Source organism: Taudactylus pleione, unplaced genomic scaffold (assembly GCF_031769625.1).
Source record: "Taudactylus pleione unplaced genomic scaffold, aTauple2 ptg000678l, whole genome shotgun sequence".
NCBI lineage: Eukaryota > Metazoa > Chordata > Amphibia > Anura > Myobatrachidae > Taudactylus > Taudactylus pleione.
In genome coordinates, this window is record NW_028285080.1 from 2855709 (window position 1) to 2873329 (window position 17621).

The 17621-nt window shown below is 40.6% G+C and overlaps 1 protein-coding gene across 1 annotated transcript in view; it reads left to right on the forward strand.

Moving 5' to 3' along the window:
* DST (dystonin) overlaps nt 1-17621 on the forward strand; it is a 637844-nt gene that overhangs the window by 526345 nt on the left and 93878 nt on the right. The window contains exons 64-70 of the mRNA XM_088455927.1: nt 1875-2036; nt 2371-2541; nt 4073-4239; nt 9057-9216; nt 9796-10122; nt 11073-11157; nt 16463-16704. Of these exons, the coding sequence (XP_088312053.1) occupies nt 1875-2036; nt 2371-2541; nt 4073-4239; nt 9057-9216; nt 9796-10122; nt 11073-11157; nt 16463-16704 (1314 nt within the window). The remainder of the gene's footprint in view (nt 1-1874; nt 2037-2370; nt 2542-4072; nt 4240-9056; nt 9217-9795; nt 10123-11072; nt 11158-16462; nt 16705-17621) is intronic.

Here is a 17621-nt window from a genome sequence, read left to right on the forward strand (position 1 = left end):
TATGTGATGTAAGGCAATGTCATGATGTGACCAGTACTCTTGTATCATAGTGTGGGCATGGCTACGTGATGTAAGGCAATGTTATGATGTGACCAGTCGTCTTGTATCATAGTGTGGGTATGGCTACGTGATGTAAGGCAATGTCATGATGTGACCAGTCCTCTTGTATCATAGTGAGGGTATGGCTACGTGATGTAAGGCAATGTCATGATGTGACCAGTCCTCTTGTATCATAGTGTGGGTATGGCTACGTGATGTAAGGTAGTGTCATGATGTGACCAGTCCTCTTGTATCATAGTGAGGGTATGGCTACGTGATGTAAGGCAATGTCATGATGTGACCAGTCCTCTTGTATCATAGTGTGGGTATGGCTACGTGATGTAAGGTAGTGTCATGATGTGACCAGTCCTCTTGTATCATAGTGTGGGTATGGCTACATGATGTAAGGCAATGTCATGATGTGACCAGTTGTCTTGTATCATAGTGATGGTATGGCTACGTGATGTAAGGTAGTGTCATGATGTGACCAGTTGTCTTGTATCATAGTGATGGTATGGCTACGTGATGTAAGGCAATGTCATGATGTGACCAGTCCTCTTGTATCATAGTGAGGGTATGGCTACGTGATGTAAGGCAATGTCATGATGTGACCAGTCCTCTTGTATCATAGTGTGGGTATGGCTACGTGATGTAAGGTAGTGTCATGATGTGACCAGTCCTCTTGTATCATAGTGAGGGTATGGCTACGTGATGTAAGGCAATGTCATGATGTGACCAGTCCTCTTGTATCATAGTGTGGGTATGGCTACGTGATGTAAGGTAGTGTCATGATGTGACCAGTCCTCTTGTATCATAGTGTGGGTATGGCTACATGATGTAAGGCAATGTCATGATGTGACCAGTTGTCTTGTATCATAGTGATGGTATGGCTACGTGATGTAAGGTAGTGTCATGATGTGACCAGTTGTCTTGTATCATAGTGATGGTATGGCTACGTGATGTAAGGCAATGTCATGATGTGACCAGTTGTCTTGTATCATAGTGATGGTATGGCTACGTGATGTAAGGTAGTGTCATGATGTGACCAGTTGTCTTGTATCATAGTAATGGTATGGCTACGTGATGTAAGGCAATGTCATGATGTGACCAGTTGTCTTGTATCATAGTGATGGTATGGCTACGTGATGTAAGGTAGTGTCATGATGTGACCAGTTGTCTTGTATCATAGTGATGGTATGGCTACGTGATGTAAGGCAATGTCATGATGTGACCAGTCGTCTTGTATCATAGTGATGGTATGGCTACGTGATGTAAGGCAATGTCATGATGTGAAGAAAGGATTTTGAACCCCAAAACATCTGTTTTTCTCAGCATGTTGCACTGTTTATCTTATTTGATTTACAATTCACTGGCATGTAGAAGATAAGAAGACGACAGACCAGCATGCAATGCAAATAATGGGGACTACATGGCGGGTACTGCCCAGATGCAAACAAATTAGTTCACACCCAATGAGAAAGTGGTGGTGCATTGTTGTATCACAGCACTAGGGTCATAAGCTTGATTCCAGAACAGGAAATTGTATGTGGAGCTTACATGTTGTACCCGTGTTTGTGTGGGGGTACTCTAATTATCTCCCACACTCTAAAAACATACTGGTATACTCATTGGGAAAAAGAGAATTTAGATTGTAAGCTCCAATGGGGCAGAGGCTTATGTGAATGACATATTTATTGCACAGCGCTGCGCAGTTGGTGGCACTATATAAATAAATGATGATTATATTAAAAAAAAATAAGTGAAATAAGCTAGTGTATACACATTATAAATTGCCTTTATTTATGCTGCAATTCTTTTTTATTTTTGCCTTGTAGACTTTCCAGAAGGAAGAAATTGAACCCCTCCAAGCTCGTCTGCAAGAGGTGAACTGGTTAGGTCAAGGACTTGTACAAAGCGCTGCTAAAAACACCAGCACCCACAGCTTGGACCGTGGTCTAGAGGAGATAAACACAAGGTGGAATACGCTAAACAAGAAGGTACAATCTTTTATTATATCACATACTCTTTGTCTCTCTCTTCTCAGCTATGTGATTAATAAATACACTATCCTAGATCCATCTCATTTTATTATTTTTCAAACATCCAGTTTCCATATTTAGCATTTTGCATTATTTTTCTATATAAGTCGAGTTGTTGTTTCTCCAACTATGATATTGTCCAAATTTTCACACATTTACAATTAATCTTTAAAAACAAAGTTAACAGTTTGTTTCTTATTGATTTGTTAACACATTGAAGACATTGCTGGTGATTTGAATAATTACCTTTTTACATATTATGTGTGATTAAAGAAAAAGTCTTTATATTTAGGTTGCTCAGCGTGCAGCTCAGCTACAAGAAGCCCTTCTGCACTGTGGCAGGTTTCAAGATGCTCTTGAGTCCATATTGAGCTGGCTGACAGACACAGAGGAGCTTGTGGCCAATCAGAAGTCACCATCTGCTGAATTCAAGGTGGTGAAGGCTCAGATTCAGGAACAAAAGGTACTAGAGTAATTTCCAGTTAAATGAAGTGATATTTTATTAATACATCAACATGACCAGAGCAGTACATGGTATACAGTGGCGTCCGTCCCCGTAGTGCCGCCCAGTGCGGATTCGCCGCGCGCCGGTAAAAGGGGACGTGGTCTCGCGACCCAAACCCCTGTTTTAGTCACTACGGGGGTCCAGGAGATGCGGACTTCCCTCAAGGACTAATCTGTGTGCAGTGCCAGCTCCCTCACTGTGTCAGGAGCCGAGTGCTTCATTACATATTCCATATTTAGCATGTTGCATTATTTTTCTATATAAGTCGAGTTGTTGTTACATGCAGCATTCGGCTCCTGTCACTGAAGAGCATTCAGCACTTTAATGTCACCTTTTTTATTTAAAAAAAAAACATTATTAAAAAATATATATATATATATATATTTTTTTTATTTTTTTTAAACACATATCGATTTTTTTTTTTTAACATATGTCATCGAAATGTTGGATTGTCGATAATCGGACCATCACAACTTTACATTTTCCCAGCGGCTGCTCCTCTGAGCAGCTGCCAGGTATAGGGCTGCTGGATATACATTTCCTCGGCTGCTCCTCTCTGCAGCCGCCGGGTGGGGGGGTCCTGCCATGCTGCACAATCAGCAGTGATCTGCAACAAGGCAGACACTGAGGGAGGGTGCAGTGATGCAGAGGGACTGGGAGGTCCTTCTGTCATTGACGGCTGCTGGAAGATTATCTTCCGCAAGCTGTCCAGTTTGCGTATCTGACTAGTCACATTGTTTGCGACCATGTCAAGTAATGCACAGCCTGACATTGTTGTAAACTATACGACCATGTCAGGAAGGTGATTAAACACTAATGATATCAGCACAGAACTGGATTACTGCTTTGGGGGGCCTCAGACATTAAAGCCCTTAAGAACAATTTGTGGGTTGCGAGGATTGGGTCCTTGTGTGCAAGCCTTCGGTGTGCACATGAAAAGGGAGCGTGGTCATGCATCACACCCCCATTTCACATCACACGGGACGCACACATCTTGTCCCTAACCTCTCATGTACAGCAGATGAGAGACTTTCATCCCTACCTTCCCTGTCCTGCCAAAATCAGGATGGTTGGGGAGTCCTCATATACAAATAGTCACACACACATGCTCATACATCCAGTCACACACATATGCACAGTCATGCACACATACATACAGTCACATACATATAGACAATATAGTGCCTCCCCCCTTACCTTGGATGGATAGACAGCATCACAATGGGTACTCTGTCTGCAGCAGCTCCTCCCCTCTTCTCTCTCATGGGCTTGCATTGACTGTACGGCTGTGTAGGCTGCTTGTACTCTCCCACTCAAATAGGCCCACTCCAAAAACATGACAAAAAAGGTATGTCCACGAAAACAACCCTTCTCTGGATTTGTAGGATTTGTAGATTTAAACCATGGCAGACATATTACATTTGCCTTCTGTCCTTGTTTTTGTAAAGTATTGTTTTCTAGTAATTTTCTATTTATTATTTGTTGCCAGCTTTTGCAAAGATTACTAGATGACCGTAAACCTACCATTGATGTCATTAAGCGAGAGGGGGAAAAGATAGCTGCTACTGCTGACCATGCAGATGAGGATAAGATCTTGAAGCAACTTAGTGCTTTGGAGCGTAGGTGGGATGAGTTGCTGAAGAAAGCTGAAATGCGGTATGACAAATTATTTTAAAATATAAATATTTTTTAAATAACACAATTCCTTTGTCCGTGGACACAGCATGCAATACTCTGCTCCATACCGTAATCTATCAATTTTATGTAATGTCCTTATCTCTGCACTGTGTGTTTTGTATAGGCATCAGCTATCTCTATACACAGCTCACTTTACTTGGGCAACTCCAACTTCCAAGTATCCCCAGCCTATAGGTAGCCCATACAAATTAAATGATTACTCTGTTATAGCTATACAGAATGTTATTTTCAGACATACAACAATGCCAAATGAAATAACTGTGTGTGTGTCACAAATTTACAATTTGTAGATGTAATAGGCATAATGTTACAGTGATATTGTTGAATCTATACTAATAATATAAGAACGTTGTGTTTGTCTGTTTCCAGTTGGCACAAAAACTACTGAACTGATTTTCATGAAAACTGTATCATTTTGTAGTGGAAACTCCTAGAAATAACCTGCTCTTTGTTTCATCTCGATCCGTTAAGATAAAGCTGAGTAATAACAAAAATGAAATCTATTGACATCATCAGAAAGAAATAGGTTTGGCATCATGCACGTGGCCGGTAAGGGGTGGGGGGAGATGTGCATTGGGCCTTCGTTCACTAGAATAGAATAGAATACATAGCAGTCTGATCACAGGGCACACAAGGGCTCCGAGAGGAGGGGGGGAGGCGGGTTCTAGTTACCTGGACCCGGGCTTGTTGGAGGGGCCTGATGGGGGCCCACGTCCACTGCCGCCCCCTCTACTTTTTACCTGTCAGCAACCTCTCTCCCCAATGCTGGACTGCAGTGGGGCTGGGGAGGCTGCTGCCACTGAGCAGCAGCAGTTTCCTCTGCCTGTGCGGGGATGGGGAGGAGTGATCACACTGATCGCGCCGTCCCTGGATTTGCCCCTGGCTGAGGGACTCACAGTGCCCCCCTGTTCAGCGCACAGCTGCAGATACTTTTTTTTATCTTAAGGGGTGTGGTGCCACGTCTCCTGTGATTTGGTCACCCCCTCCCGGAAAGTACTGGGGCTTGGATTGGCTCTCTACTGTCCTGGGTACACAGTGACATTGGTGTGTGTGGTGGGTGAAGGTGCTGCTGACACCAGTCTGTATAGCGCTGTTGGTCACATGGGCCACTTCTGCGACAGGGCCCTATGCAAAACAATACACCTAGTACACCTCAAATAATAAAATGTTGGCAGAAGCGATTTCATCATGGGCAAAGCTGCGGGCAACAGCTAGGTAATAATATGCATCTTCAAGAAAGGATTGTAGAATTTATTTTAAAAAACTATTTCTATGATTTTATTTAATTTAGTGTTATTAATAAACAATGCAAAGCATTAATCTGAGAATAAATTAGTCCTATTCATTATAATGACACATTTTAATCTGTTCAATAAGCAAGGCAGTTTTGCTTAGTTGTATATTATATAAATTTTACATCAAATATTTTGAATAACAATGCTAAAACTTGAAAAAGACAGACGTTATTATAAATAATCTTTATAAACTGTAATTTAAGGTTAAGCTCATTGTAATAATTTACTATGCCAAGCACTACAGGATACTCCCATACATGTAGCGGTGCTTATTTGCTTGCATTTGTGCAGGATATTGTGTTCCTGACTAATGGTTTGTTGGCATGAAACGCTCAGCTTTGGGATGAATAGGCATAATAGCCTGTCTCTGACAGCTCACCCCAGGACTAACGTATAGCTTTTATGGTTCCATCATTGTGATGTGTACAAGCAAGCCTTTCCTCATATTAGTGTTATGTGAATACGGAGCCAATACAGAGATAAAATCACCAAGCATAATGTAAGCATTGAGGGCTGAGAACTTCTTTTAAACAAACGAATAGGATTAAGTGGTAGATTAAATCCATCTGGTGTCTGGTAACTACATGGTTATCCCTGGCTGTATTTATTAATACGCCTCTTTCTAATATTGTAATGTGTATTCACATTTTTTTTTTAAATGTTAATAAATATAATCGGCAGTATACTGAGTACTTGGGGGTTATTACAGTTAAAAACTCCCCTTGTATTTTCTCATAGGGTGCCTCACATTTCCTTCTATATGAAACTGTTCAGCAGTGCTCATAGGAACTCATTCAGAGTCGGTCGTGAGCACTGAGTGCTCACAACTGACTCCATGTTGCCCCACAGCGCATGCGCACAACGGAGCCGGCTCCGTTGTGCACATGCGCGAGACCCGACTAACAACGGGCGCTCCATCATTAAGGGTCTCATAGCAGATGGGGCGAGCTGTCGATGTTGAGTGACAGCTCGCTCCATTTGCTGGGCGGGCTGGAGGCGTGCCCGGTCAAATGGAGGCGTTCCAGTCGGAACGCTTGCCGTTTGGGGGCGGCCCCACTGACATCATTGCTGATGTCAGTGGGGAACTTTCTGCTCGAACAGAGCAGGAAGCTCCCTGGGGCTTACGAGTGCCCAGACCCTACCCTAGGGTCTGGTCGTAAGCCCCAGTGGTCGCAATGGTCTTGACCATCGCGACCATCACCCATGTCGGTCGTTAGAGCTGTGGGTGTTAACCCACAGCTTAACGATTGTCAAGGAGGCGGCCGTTCAGGATGCAAGCAGTTGCCCTGATTCGGAGCGACCGCTTGCATCTAACGACCGCCTCTGAATGAGGCCCATAGTCCCAACAAACGGGAGCTCACTGTGATTGTATCTGTGTGTATTAAATTATTGCTGAAATCGTACATTCTTTAATATACCTTGTATCAGGAATAAGAGATACAGTTGTGTACTTATATTTGCATTAAGTTAAAAAGTTGCAGGTTGCAAACTCTGTGGGCAGAACTCACTGGTGTAACCTGGGAAGTTCTGTGACTGTGATACATACTGTAGGAACCTTAGTTAGAAATACAGGTTAGTTGTATTTTCCCCATATCCCTGTCTCTTGACCCCATATTGCTTGACATACAAGCAGAACACTGCACATATTTCATATATTAAATAGTTCTGTGTGATCATTGTAGGGTATTTAGTAAAGCCCATCTAATTGTGGAATAAGTCCTGATACACTCTAATACACAGATATGAAAGTAGAGTTATGAACTTTTGCTCTGAGTGTTTGAGCATCAGTTGAAAAATTCAACATATTGTTGTATTGAGAGCCAAAAAAATAATAATACTAAATTGAGGGAAACAGCAGACGGGTTCAGAAGGGCAGAAGCGAAACTGCAGCGTAGAGAAGCCAGTACTTGCTTTTTCTGGTATAAAAATACAAATCCACCCAAACTGTTTATGTAACTGTGTAATTGCATCTTGCTGCTCTGGCTTTTCTCTCTGCTCCAGTGATGTCACCAGTTCTCTCAACACAATTACAGGACAGCCTTATTATACGTGCTAAGCAGACGATGTAATGCACCATTACCAGACAATGCACAAGTTCAATGGCATGATAGTATCAGATCCAAGCAGCAAATTTCTGAGTCTTGTAGGAAAATGCTAACTATTTTAGTCAAGTACACAAATTGTACTTTTACAATTATCAATGCAATTAGGAAATATATTGTCTCAGTTATTGTTTCAGGAAAAAGAGAGTATCTCCAGGAATCCCCATCCATCCCCTCTCACTAGATGGAAGCTACAATGTGCACCCATAATTTTAATACTTACCTCTCCACCTCCGGAGTCCCATGTCGGTGCCGGTATCAGCGCTGTAAAAATTGCCTGGAAAATGGCCGCCTCTGCTATTTTTCCTGCCGTTCTGCGCATGTGCAATAGGGAAAACATCGGGAAAATGGGTGTGGCGCCATTTTCCCAGTGATCTGCGCATGCGCTGTAGACTCCGGGCACATTCTAGTGAGCGCAGCCGACCACCGGAGAGAGAGAAGAGGGTCCCGGACAGAGACTGCACACGGGTCCTCTCCTCTCTAGAAACACCCCTGCCTGTTGGTGTTATATATACTGTATCTGACATAATAACACCCTGGAGGGTGCGTTTGATAGCGCTGAGAGCACATTATGTCATCACTAGGAACTAGACCTGTCATCACTAGGAACTAGACCTGTCATCACCTGTCATCACTATGAACTAGACCTGTCATCACTAGGAACTAGATCTAGTTGGAGCTCTGAAAATATTCTAGCAGGCAAAGGCAAGACAGTAACAAACTCATGACACAAGACTCAAGTCCGGGCCATAGGCATAACATGCCACAATGTCTAGAATATCTTTTGTACTATAGTAAACAAAACTATGTTTATGAGGTTTGTTTGCCTTTTATTTGAATAAATAACCAGTTACTGCTTTGCAAACTGAAATAATCGGAAATGAGACTTTACAGTAACTATGGATATTTTGATTAGTATTATATAGTATTATATAGAGTATTTTCCAATAGTCCATTGTTTGTGACAAATTAAATATAAGCGGTTGCCATGGTTGCACATTGAGACAAAAACCTACTACCCAAATTTTACAAAGTTAGGGATATGTCTTTTCCTAGTACCCAGTGGACTAATCTTCATGTTCCTCATTTATTGAGGTCAGTAGAATTTAGCGGTATAGTTTGTCTAGTCATCCTGGTGGCACATAGCATTACCGTCGCATTTTAGTGATATTGTACATAGAGTAGGTGGCTTATTCTCTCTTCAGGAATCTGTATGCTATATATTCAGGATGTACGTTACTGAGCTGGATCTCCATGCAAAAGAGAATACAAGAAAAAGTGCTATCTTCCTATTACCATTTTCATATACCATGTAGCTGCTTGCTGAAATTACTGTATCTTTGTATAGTTTATAATCCTTTTATATTCCAATTTGCAGAAACCATCAGTTGGATGGTATACTAGTGGTAGCTGAACAGTTCCATGACACGTTGGAGCCTTTGTCTGAGTGGCTCAGTAACACGGAGAAGAAGCTTGCTAACTCTGAGCCCATTGGGACACAGACGGCCAAACTACTTCAGCAGATTACCCAACACAAAGTGAGAGAAAACACATATACCGCAAGTCTGGTACCAAAATACATTTACAAATGTATTTTGAATAACTAGTTTTATAAAGAGACAATGTTTTTTTTATTTGTAGATTTTTTTAAAATTCTGACTAAATCGCTACATTTGTTGTAGACCAATCAATATTTAGCTCTTGGTAGTGTGTAATGCAATTATAAACAAAATGACAAAATTAGCAAAATATAATTTTTTACTTACAGTATTGTGAGCGTCTATAAATTCTAATTTCAATGCTGCATAATATGTAAAAGCCAAATACTGTAGTTCTACTTGGACTCATATGTGCTCCAAGAAACATTTAAATTACATAATTTTTTTTTTCGAAACTGATTAACCAACTTTTTGCTGCTCATTCGCTTCACAAACCTTACAGAATATTAATGTAAATTCTTAAACCTGAAACTCCGCTCACTGGTTGATCAAACTAGCAACTCTACCGACTGATTATTACTTTTTACATTCTTACAGTCTTCATTTATATCTTTGTTTCATTTTCCCATATTTTTTATGTTTTCGTTTATTTATTTTAATTTTCATCCATTCACTCAGGTGTTACAAGAAGACATTACAGCTCATAATACAATCTTACACCAATCTCTGAGCATTGGCCAGTCTTTAAAAGCCCTGAGTTCCAGGGAAGAGAGGGAGATTGTTCAGGAAAAACTAGATAACTGTCAGACACGATACATGGAGACTCAGGAGAGGAGTAGCAGGAGAGGGGAACTTCTACAGCAGGCGCACTGCAATGCTCAGATATTTGGGGATGATGAAGTAGAGCTGATGAACTGGCTGACTGAAGTACATGACAAGCTGAGCAACCTGTCAGTCCAAGATTACAGTACAGCTGTCCTCACAAGGCAACACACTGAGCTCCTGGTATTTTATTCTGTTTTATGTTTGTTATTATTCAGTTTACCATTTATTTTTAGTTGTGATCATCTCGTTACATATATTATTTTACCACACAAGTATAATTAAGGTATATGTTGCCTTTGTTTTCTGAATGAATATACCCTAAATTTGGAGTTTTGTACATGCCTCTTTGTTAGATTGTTGCTAAACTAAAAAACATCCTCTATTTATTTCACTAAATGGAAATTTGGCATAGACCAATCAAACCACACCTACAGTATGCTATCTCCATATGTCCTGGTTTGACAGCTTTTACTACTGGAAACCTTTTACTAAGAAATTATATATTTTGCCCCAGAACTTAGACTATGGTGCTTCGGTATTTCCAGGATTAGTGGGAACATGATCCTGTTACTGTTCTACTGCATCTTGCCTAAAGGGAATCAGGGATGGCTTTTATTGCCTACTGTATAGACACTTCATGGCCTCTGTGGAATATTACTGCTGGAGGAGTAAAGGGTGCAATTAGGGAGATAATTGGTAAATAATTCTTGGTACATATTATTTTGCACATAATATGGGGTAAAGAGAAGCATTACAGCCAGTGTTTTCATTAACAGCTCCAGGTTGCAATAGATAAGAAAAGCAGTTAATTATTAAACATATTATTTTCATAGAGAATCTTCTGTCATTAATTAAAGCCATACTGTTGAAAGATACTGTAATTATAAGTTGTATGTTATTTCTGATTGTATAATCTGTGAAAGGTTGTGTGTGTCAGCCTGTTTATGCATGCAATATAATTGACCATCATTTTAATGCTGCCAATTTAGAGGTGGACTACTTTTCCTAATTTTATTTAAATTATAAGGTAACATTATGAACTTAATTGAGAACATATTCTAGTTTCTATTCTGCATATAGAATTCTGTGATTATGTGACTGATCTCTCTTTTCACAATGGTTTCTGATAGCTCCTCCTGGAAGACATAGTGCTTAGAAAACAAAACGTTGACCAGGCCATACAGAATGGATTGGAGCTACTAAAGCATACGACTGGTGAGTGAGGTGATGCATGCACTAGAAAGGGTTCTGGCAAACTATGATGCCACTTGATCAAATATGATAATGGATCTTGTGGGTCTAATATGGAGCAGCTGGTTATCTATCAGATTTGACAGTTCACTTGTGGTCATATCTAAATGAATTGTCTTTTTAGTGTTCAGGCCAATCCGATTCTGTCCCTGTCAGACTGATTCACCATCCGAGCCAATCTAGATCGATGGGCTACTTAAAACCCATGCCCAATGCACATTGTAATGAAACAGGTCCAAAATGTGCTGATTGACTGGTAAAATTGCAGCATGAATATGCACCTAAACACTTACAAGTGTTAAATGTGATATCCACCTTTATTTATTTTCTTCCCACCTAATTAGATCTCAGTAGAGAGTCTATTTTCCAAGGATCAGGACATTAAGGGTATCACAACAGGGTATTAGTGGCACCTGATTGAACAGGTTATTCTGATCATCTAATCAAGAGCCTTCATCTTTGCTTACTCTGGGGCACCCATCTTTTTGCTAATCAGGAGAACGGAACCTATTATAAAAATAATAAGTGTAATCAGCTACTCATGTTGTTGTTTAACATTGTTCAGTACGTAACCTTCATTCGCTGCAATCTCTGACCAGCCATTCCCTGCACTCACTGTTCTGTGTCAGGTGTGTTCAACATAAAGGAAAAAAGCTTCTGTGCATAAATAAGGATTACTATGAAGCATTTTAAGTTCTGCTCATTTTCCAAGAACATCTATTAAACCAAGGGGGGTTCCATGTATGAATTTTAGTGCTAACATTGTAACTGTGGAGTCAACTCTTGTAGTCATAGCTGTGTAATGCATCTACTATTTTTGGGATGGTGATTAACCTAACATGGAATTTGTCTGCCCACAATAAGGCATCGTACTGATTACATGTGCAGCTACAGATGTGTCCACATACATCTTACTTCCTTGCGCATTATACAGCCTTTCTAGTTGCATTATGCTGCCGCGTGACTTGCACCGATCGTTTTTTGTGCGACTTTTTACCTTCAAATGTGCACAAGTGGCATCTGCTGATTAAAATGATATGCTGCATACCTATATTTTGTGTGCTACTGTGGATGTATCTGCATGCTAAATGCTACGTTATAGTATCATTCGCTTTGTAAATAAGACGCATTTCATGGTAAAAAGACGCTCATCGCTACTGAGTCTCACAATGATCACACGTTATGTTTACCGCGACTTGTAGCACAGAGAGGTAAGATGTATGTGGACACATCTGTATAACAGCATGTATAATATGTACAATGCCATGGGCAAATGACACTTTCACATCATATACCCTCTCCCAAACTGTAAACTTGAAATTTTCAGCTTAGTGCAAGTTATTTCCCTCTATCTATATATTTATATTACTTATTAACCGTCTGTTTTGGGATGTAGTCATAATGTCAACCCCACAATGTAGACATGTATGATGTCGACATTGTCGATGTTGACATTGAACATATCGGCGTCTAAAAAAAAATGCGGCATGTTCACAGTGTCGACATGTGAAATGTTACATTCTTCAGGGACCGGACAGTTGGGTTAGGTTGTGGCAGCGGACGGTTAGGGTTAGGCTACAGAAGGAGAGGGTTAGGAACTAGGTGAGGGGTTAGCCTGCTGGTGGAGAGGTTAGAGTTAGGCACTAGGGGGAGGGTTAGGCATACTCACCGTCGGAAGTGCCACTGGATCTGCTGAAAGTCATCAGCGCATTACCACTGGACTCAGGAGACAACGCTGGAGCTGCTATAATTGATAAGTCACCACTAGATCACCAGGGATGTTATGTTGACATTCTAATCATGTGAACATTTAATTGGTACTGACATGATGAATGCCGACATGCAAATCATGTTGGAAATGCGACCATGTCAACATTATGATTATACTAAAATATACCACTCTCTGTTTCATGTTATTGTATCTTTTTCTTCTTTTTAATTGTTTTTTTTTATTAAAGCAATATGCGTTTAGACACAATATTTATAACACAATAGTTTATTACATTCCGAGAGAAATAAAGCATCTTCTCCATTATAGTCTTATACAAATAGGTCGACATCAAATAAATAATACATATACAATTAAATACATAAAATAAGAGCTATTAAATATCATGGGATACATTGATAATGAAACATTGTTAAACATATCAGATCAGACGTGCTCCCCCCTCCCCCCCTGAGAAGTCACAGAAACAGGGGGATCAGCCTCCACCATACGCAGAAGATACCATGAGGTATTACACAAAGAATTGTGAATCTGTGATTGTATGGCAGTTGACAGGGTTACTATGAAGCTCTCCCACATCTGAAAAGCCGCTCAGTTCTGGCCTCCTTCTATAGTGTAACTGCCACCCACTCCAGGCAAAAAAGATAAAAGATCTTTGTTTTAAAAAGAGACATAGTTGCAGACTCGGGATGTATCCATACCTGTAAAATCGATTTGCGAGCAGCTGTGCTAACTGCTATCAACAATCGTCTGCTCCCTCTTGAAAATCTAAGAGTATTTGGGAGAATGCCAAACAATGCCCATTCTGGAGTCAGGGGCAGATAATTTACTAAATGTTCTTGGGCATAATTATGGATTTGTAACCAAAATCTGCAAATTAATGGACAGGACCACAAGCAATAGATCAGCATCAGGCCATGTTATTGTATCTTAATTTGTTTGTATTGTGACCCCCTCATTGTACAGCCCTGCTTGTGTATGTGTTACAGTACACTATAATGGAGATTCAATTAGCCAAGGTAATTTACAGTGGGCTACTGTAATTGATTGCCGTGGGCTATACGATTAGCCCCACTTAAGGAGGATTTCTTTTCGGATCTCATGAGACCTGAAAAGATATCCAAGATAACTGTGCTGTTATCGGTTGATAGTAGCCAGTTAACGCATGAATCCGCAAGCTTTTCACAGTTTCAGAATGGAATGTACTAAGCATCGCATCCGTGATGCGGTACATTCCGCCTCTCTTCGGGTATGTACTGCGGTTGATTACCGCGGTATGTACTTAGAAGATCACAAAGGACATCTCTCCCGATAAGAGCTGTCCTTTGCAATGCCCCCGGCTTGAGGGACTTCCGGGTTTAACACCCAGATGTCCAGGGGCCGCAGGGGTTGATGGGTGGGATCCGATTGGATCCCTCTCAGGGGAGGCGTCTCAAATAGAAGCCCATAGACTTCTATTGGGTAATGCCACCTGAAGATTGGGTAATGCCACCTGAAGATGGCGTTACCCACCGGGACGAAGCACTGGAATGCATCGCATTCCGGTGCTTAGTACATATGGGGAATGCGGTAATACCCCAAAATGGCATTTTCAGGGGTTTTACCACATTTTTGCGTTTAGTACATCCCATGCGGATTCATGCGTTTAGTACTCAGTGTGTTAACGCCTGATAACCAGTGCTAACGCTCGATAACATGTTTATTTAACAGGCATTAACTTAGCTATCGGATGAATTTGGGAAGCTAATTGAATAGCCCTGGCGTTAAATCCTGAGGCTGCCTCCTGTTATTAGCCATGGTAATTTACCGTGGGTAATTAAATTCCCCCTATGGATGATACCAAACACATACATATTGTTTATAGCAGCCTGATAATGTTACGTGTAAACAACTTTTGAAAAAGAACAGTAATGTATATAAATATAGTGTACTGTAATTGTATTCTCCCTGTCCCTTTATGTCCAACTATACACCTGTGTAATTGAATAATCCTCCACCTCCTTCTCTCCATGTAATTCATCTTCCCTCTACTCCTGTGTTATTGATTTTTGCTTCCTCTCCTCTCTAATAAAAGCTGTGAATATGCTCAATGATGTGATGATGTCACTGGAAAACCCTGCTTTCAACCAATCAGTGACACCGATCAGCAGCATGGAGTGTGGTACCAGAAGCATTGCCTGTTCTGCCAGCTGCTTGTATATGAATTACAGGGCGAGAGCAGAACGAGTGACATGACTGCAGTAAGGGAGGGCTTTATTTGTGCTCTGTCTGATACTGCTTGCACAATAGGATAGGAGTTTGGGTCATAAAGTCTTCATAACGCTAAGAACAGCTCTTTTTGGAAGAGCTGTCCTTTACATTTATAATCACAATTAGTTGTGCATACAGTACAGTGCTTATAAACACTGCTATGCATGCAGTAAGTGGCGGGATGTATCGTATGCAATATACGATGCATGATAGATTCTGCCCTTAATGACAGCAACCCTGCCTCAGGGGATCTTACAATCAGAATTCCCTTTGTCACAGAAATCCACTTACTCTAAGGCTAAATTTCCTCAGTATGCCTTTGGTGTGTCAGAGAAATCTGGAGCACATATAGGAAAACCATGCAAACACAGGGAGAACGCTCAAACTCATATGTCCCTGGTTGGAAATGATCCAATGACCCCAGTGCTTTGAGGTACCAATGCTACTCAGTGTGACACCATGCTATATGAGTTGATACCTATTATAAATGATAAAAGGTTTGTGCCTAATGTAATTACTTATTATAACCACTTATGAATTGCATACGGTTTTACAGATAACAGGTTGGCAATGTTTCTTGAACTCTGAAGGTAACCCAGCATGTTTTAGAAACCAGTAATGTGGGCAAAGTAATTTATTTTTGACGGCATGGATCAGCAACATACAGATGTGTCCGCATACATCTATCCTCCGTGCGCTACACATAACGCGGGTGCTCTCGGTAGCACTGATAGTCTTTTCATGTGACTTTTTACCTTCAAATGCATCTTATTTGTACAGCGATGTGAATTTTTAGCACAAGCAGCTTCTGCTGATTAAAATGATATGCAGAATGCCTATGTCCTGTGTGTGACTGCGGGTGTATCTGTATACGAAACGCCACATTACAGTGTTACAGCCGCTGACACAGTAACGTAGCGTCTCACATGCAGATGCACCCGCAGTCGCTCACAGAACATAGGCATTCTGCATATCATATTAATCAGCAGAAGCTGCTTGTGCTATCTATGGAAAGACGCTCGGCACTACCGAGTCACGCCATGGCAGGGCACGACTAGAATAGCTGTTTAGCGCGCAAGGAGGCTAGATGTATGAGGATACATCTGTATGAACTACAGATTTTGCACATTAAAATGATTGGTTGTGAGGGCTGCAGCAGGTAATCTGAGAAAACACTGTGTAGTACTGAGCAGCTTTCAATCAAGAGGAAATTAAAGTATTAAACCTTTAGATAAGCTTTATATGGTTTGATTATTAAGCAGTTTGATCTTTATTCTTATTTTTAAATAGGTGATGAAGTTGTCATTATTCAGGAAAAGTTGGATGGAATCAAATCAAGGTACTCTGACATCACAAAACTAAGTTCCAATGTGTCTAAAGTCTTAGAACAGGCCTTAAACCTTGCAACACAGTTCCATTCAACGCACGAAGAGCTGGGCAGGTGGCTGGACCAGGTGGAAGTAGAGCTGAAGAACTACGAGATGCAGGGCCATAAACCAGAGGAGCTGAACACCGTACAAGAAAGAAAAAAGGTGCAATTTAATGTTTTAATCACATGCTAAAACTTTATGGAATATAGCCACCCTAATATCACACTACTACTACTACACATGCACACAATTAAAAGTATTGTTATTTTAGACTGTGTATTTAAACATTCAATATTTGCTTAAGAAACTCTGACTTTGATGAGTTGGAATTTCAGGTTTCATTTACATATAAAAGCAATTGAGAATACAATTGGTGCAATATAGTTAAACAAATTAAGAATACAAATGAAGTATAGATAGTATCAGGAGGTGTATGTACTCACATGTCAAACATTGTTCATTGTATATGCATAAAGATTAACAAAATAGGATGAACACAAAAAGATTATTTTCAAGTTGCATTAAATCACAGCGTATCATACAGTCTTTTATTCCCCAGTATTAAGTAAATGTAGCATGAGGTGACACAGGCCAGGGTCAGGAGTATGAAGCAGGCAGACATATAGTCAATACCAGGCGTTGATGCAAGTATAAATAGGACACCTACACAACAATGGATACCAACAAAACTGAGGCAATAGCAGAGGTACTCAGATGACCCCAGTACTTGGGATGAATGAGGATCTTTGGATCTGTAGATGGGCAAGCTGAGGTTACATAATCAGAGCGTGACAGTAAACAACTGACAAATGCAGATAGAGTGCAAATGATGGGACAGGATAAGAGAATACACAGCAGACAGACAGCACTGAGAGGGAGATAAAGAATGAAAGGCACAAGGACAAATGATAGGACTAAGACAAGGACATAACAAGCACCGATGAAAACCACTAGAGTAGGGCTGGATACAGGGAATTGTATTCCTCCAGCAACCTCCAGTGTATGAACATTTCTATAATTATTATTATTATTATTATCATTTATTTATATGTCACCACAAGTGTTCCGCAGCGCCTTAC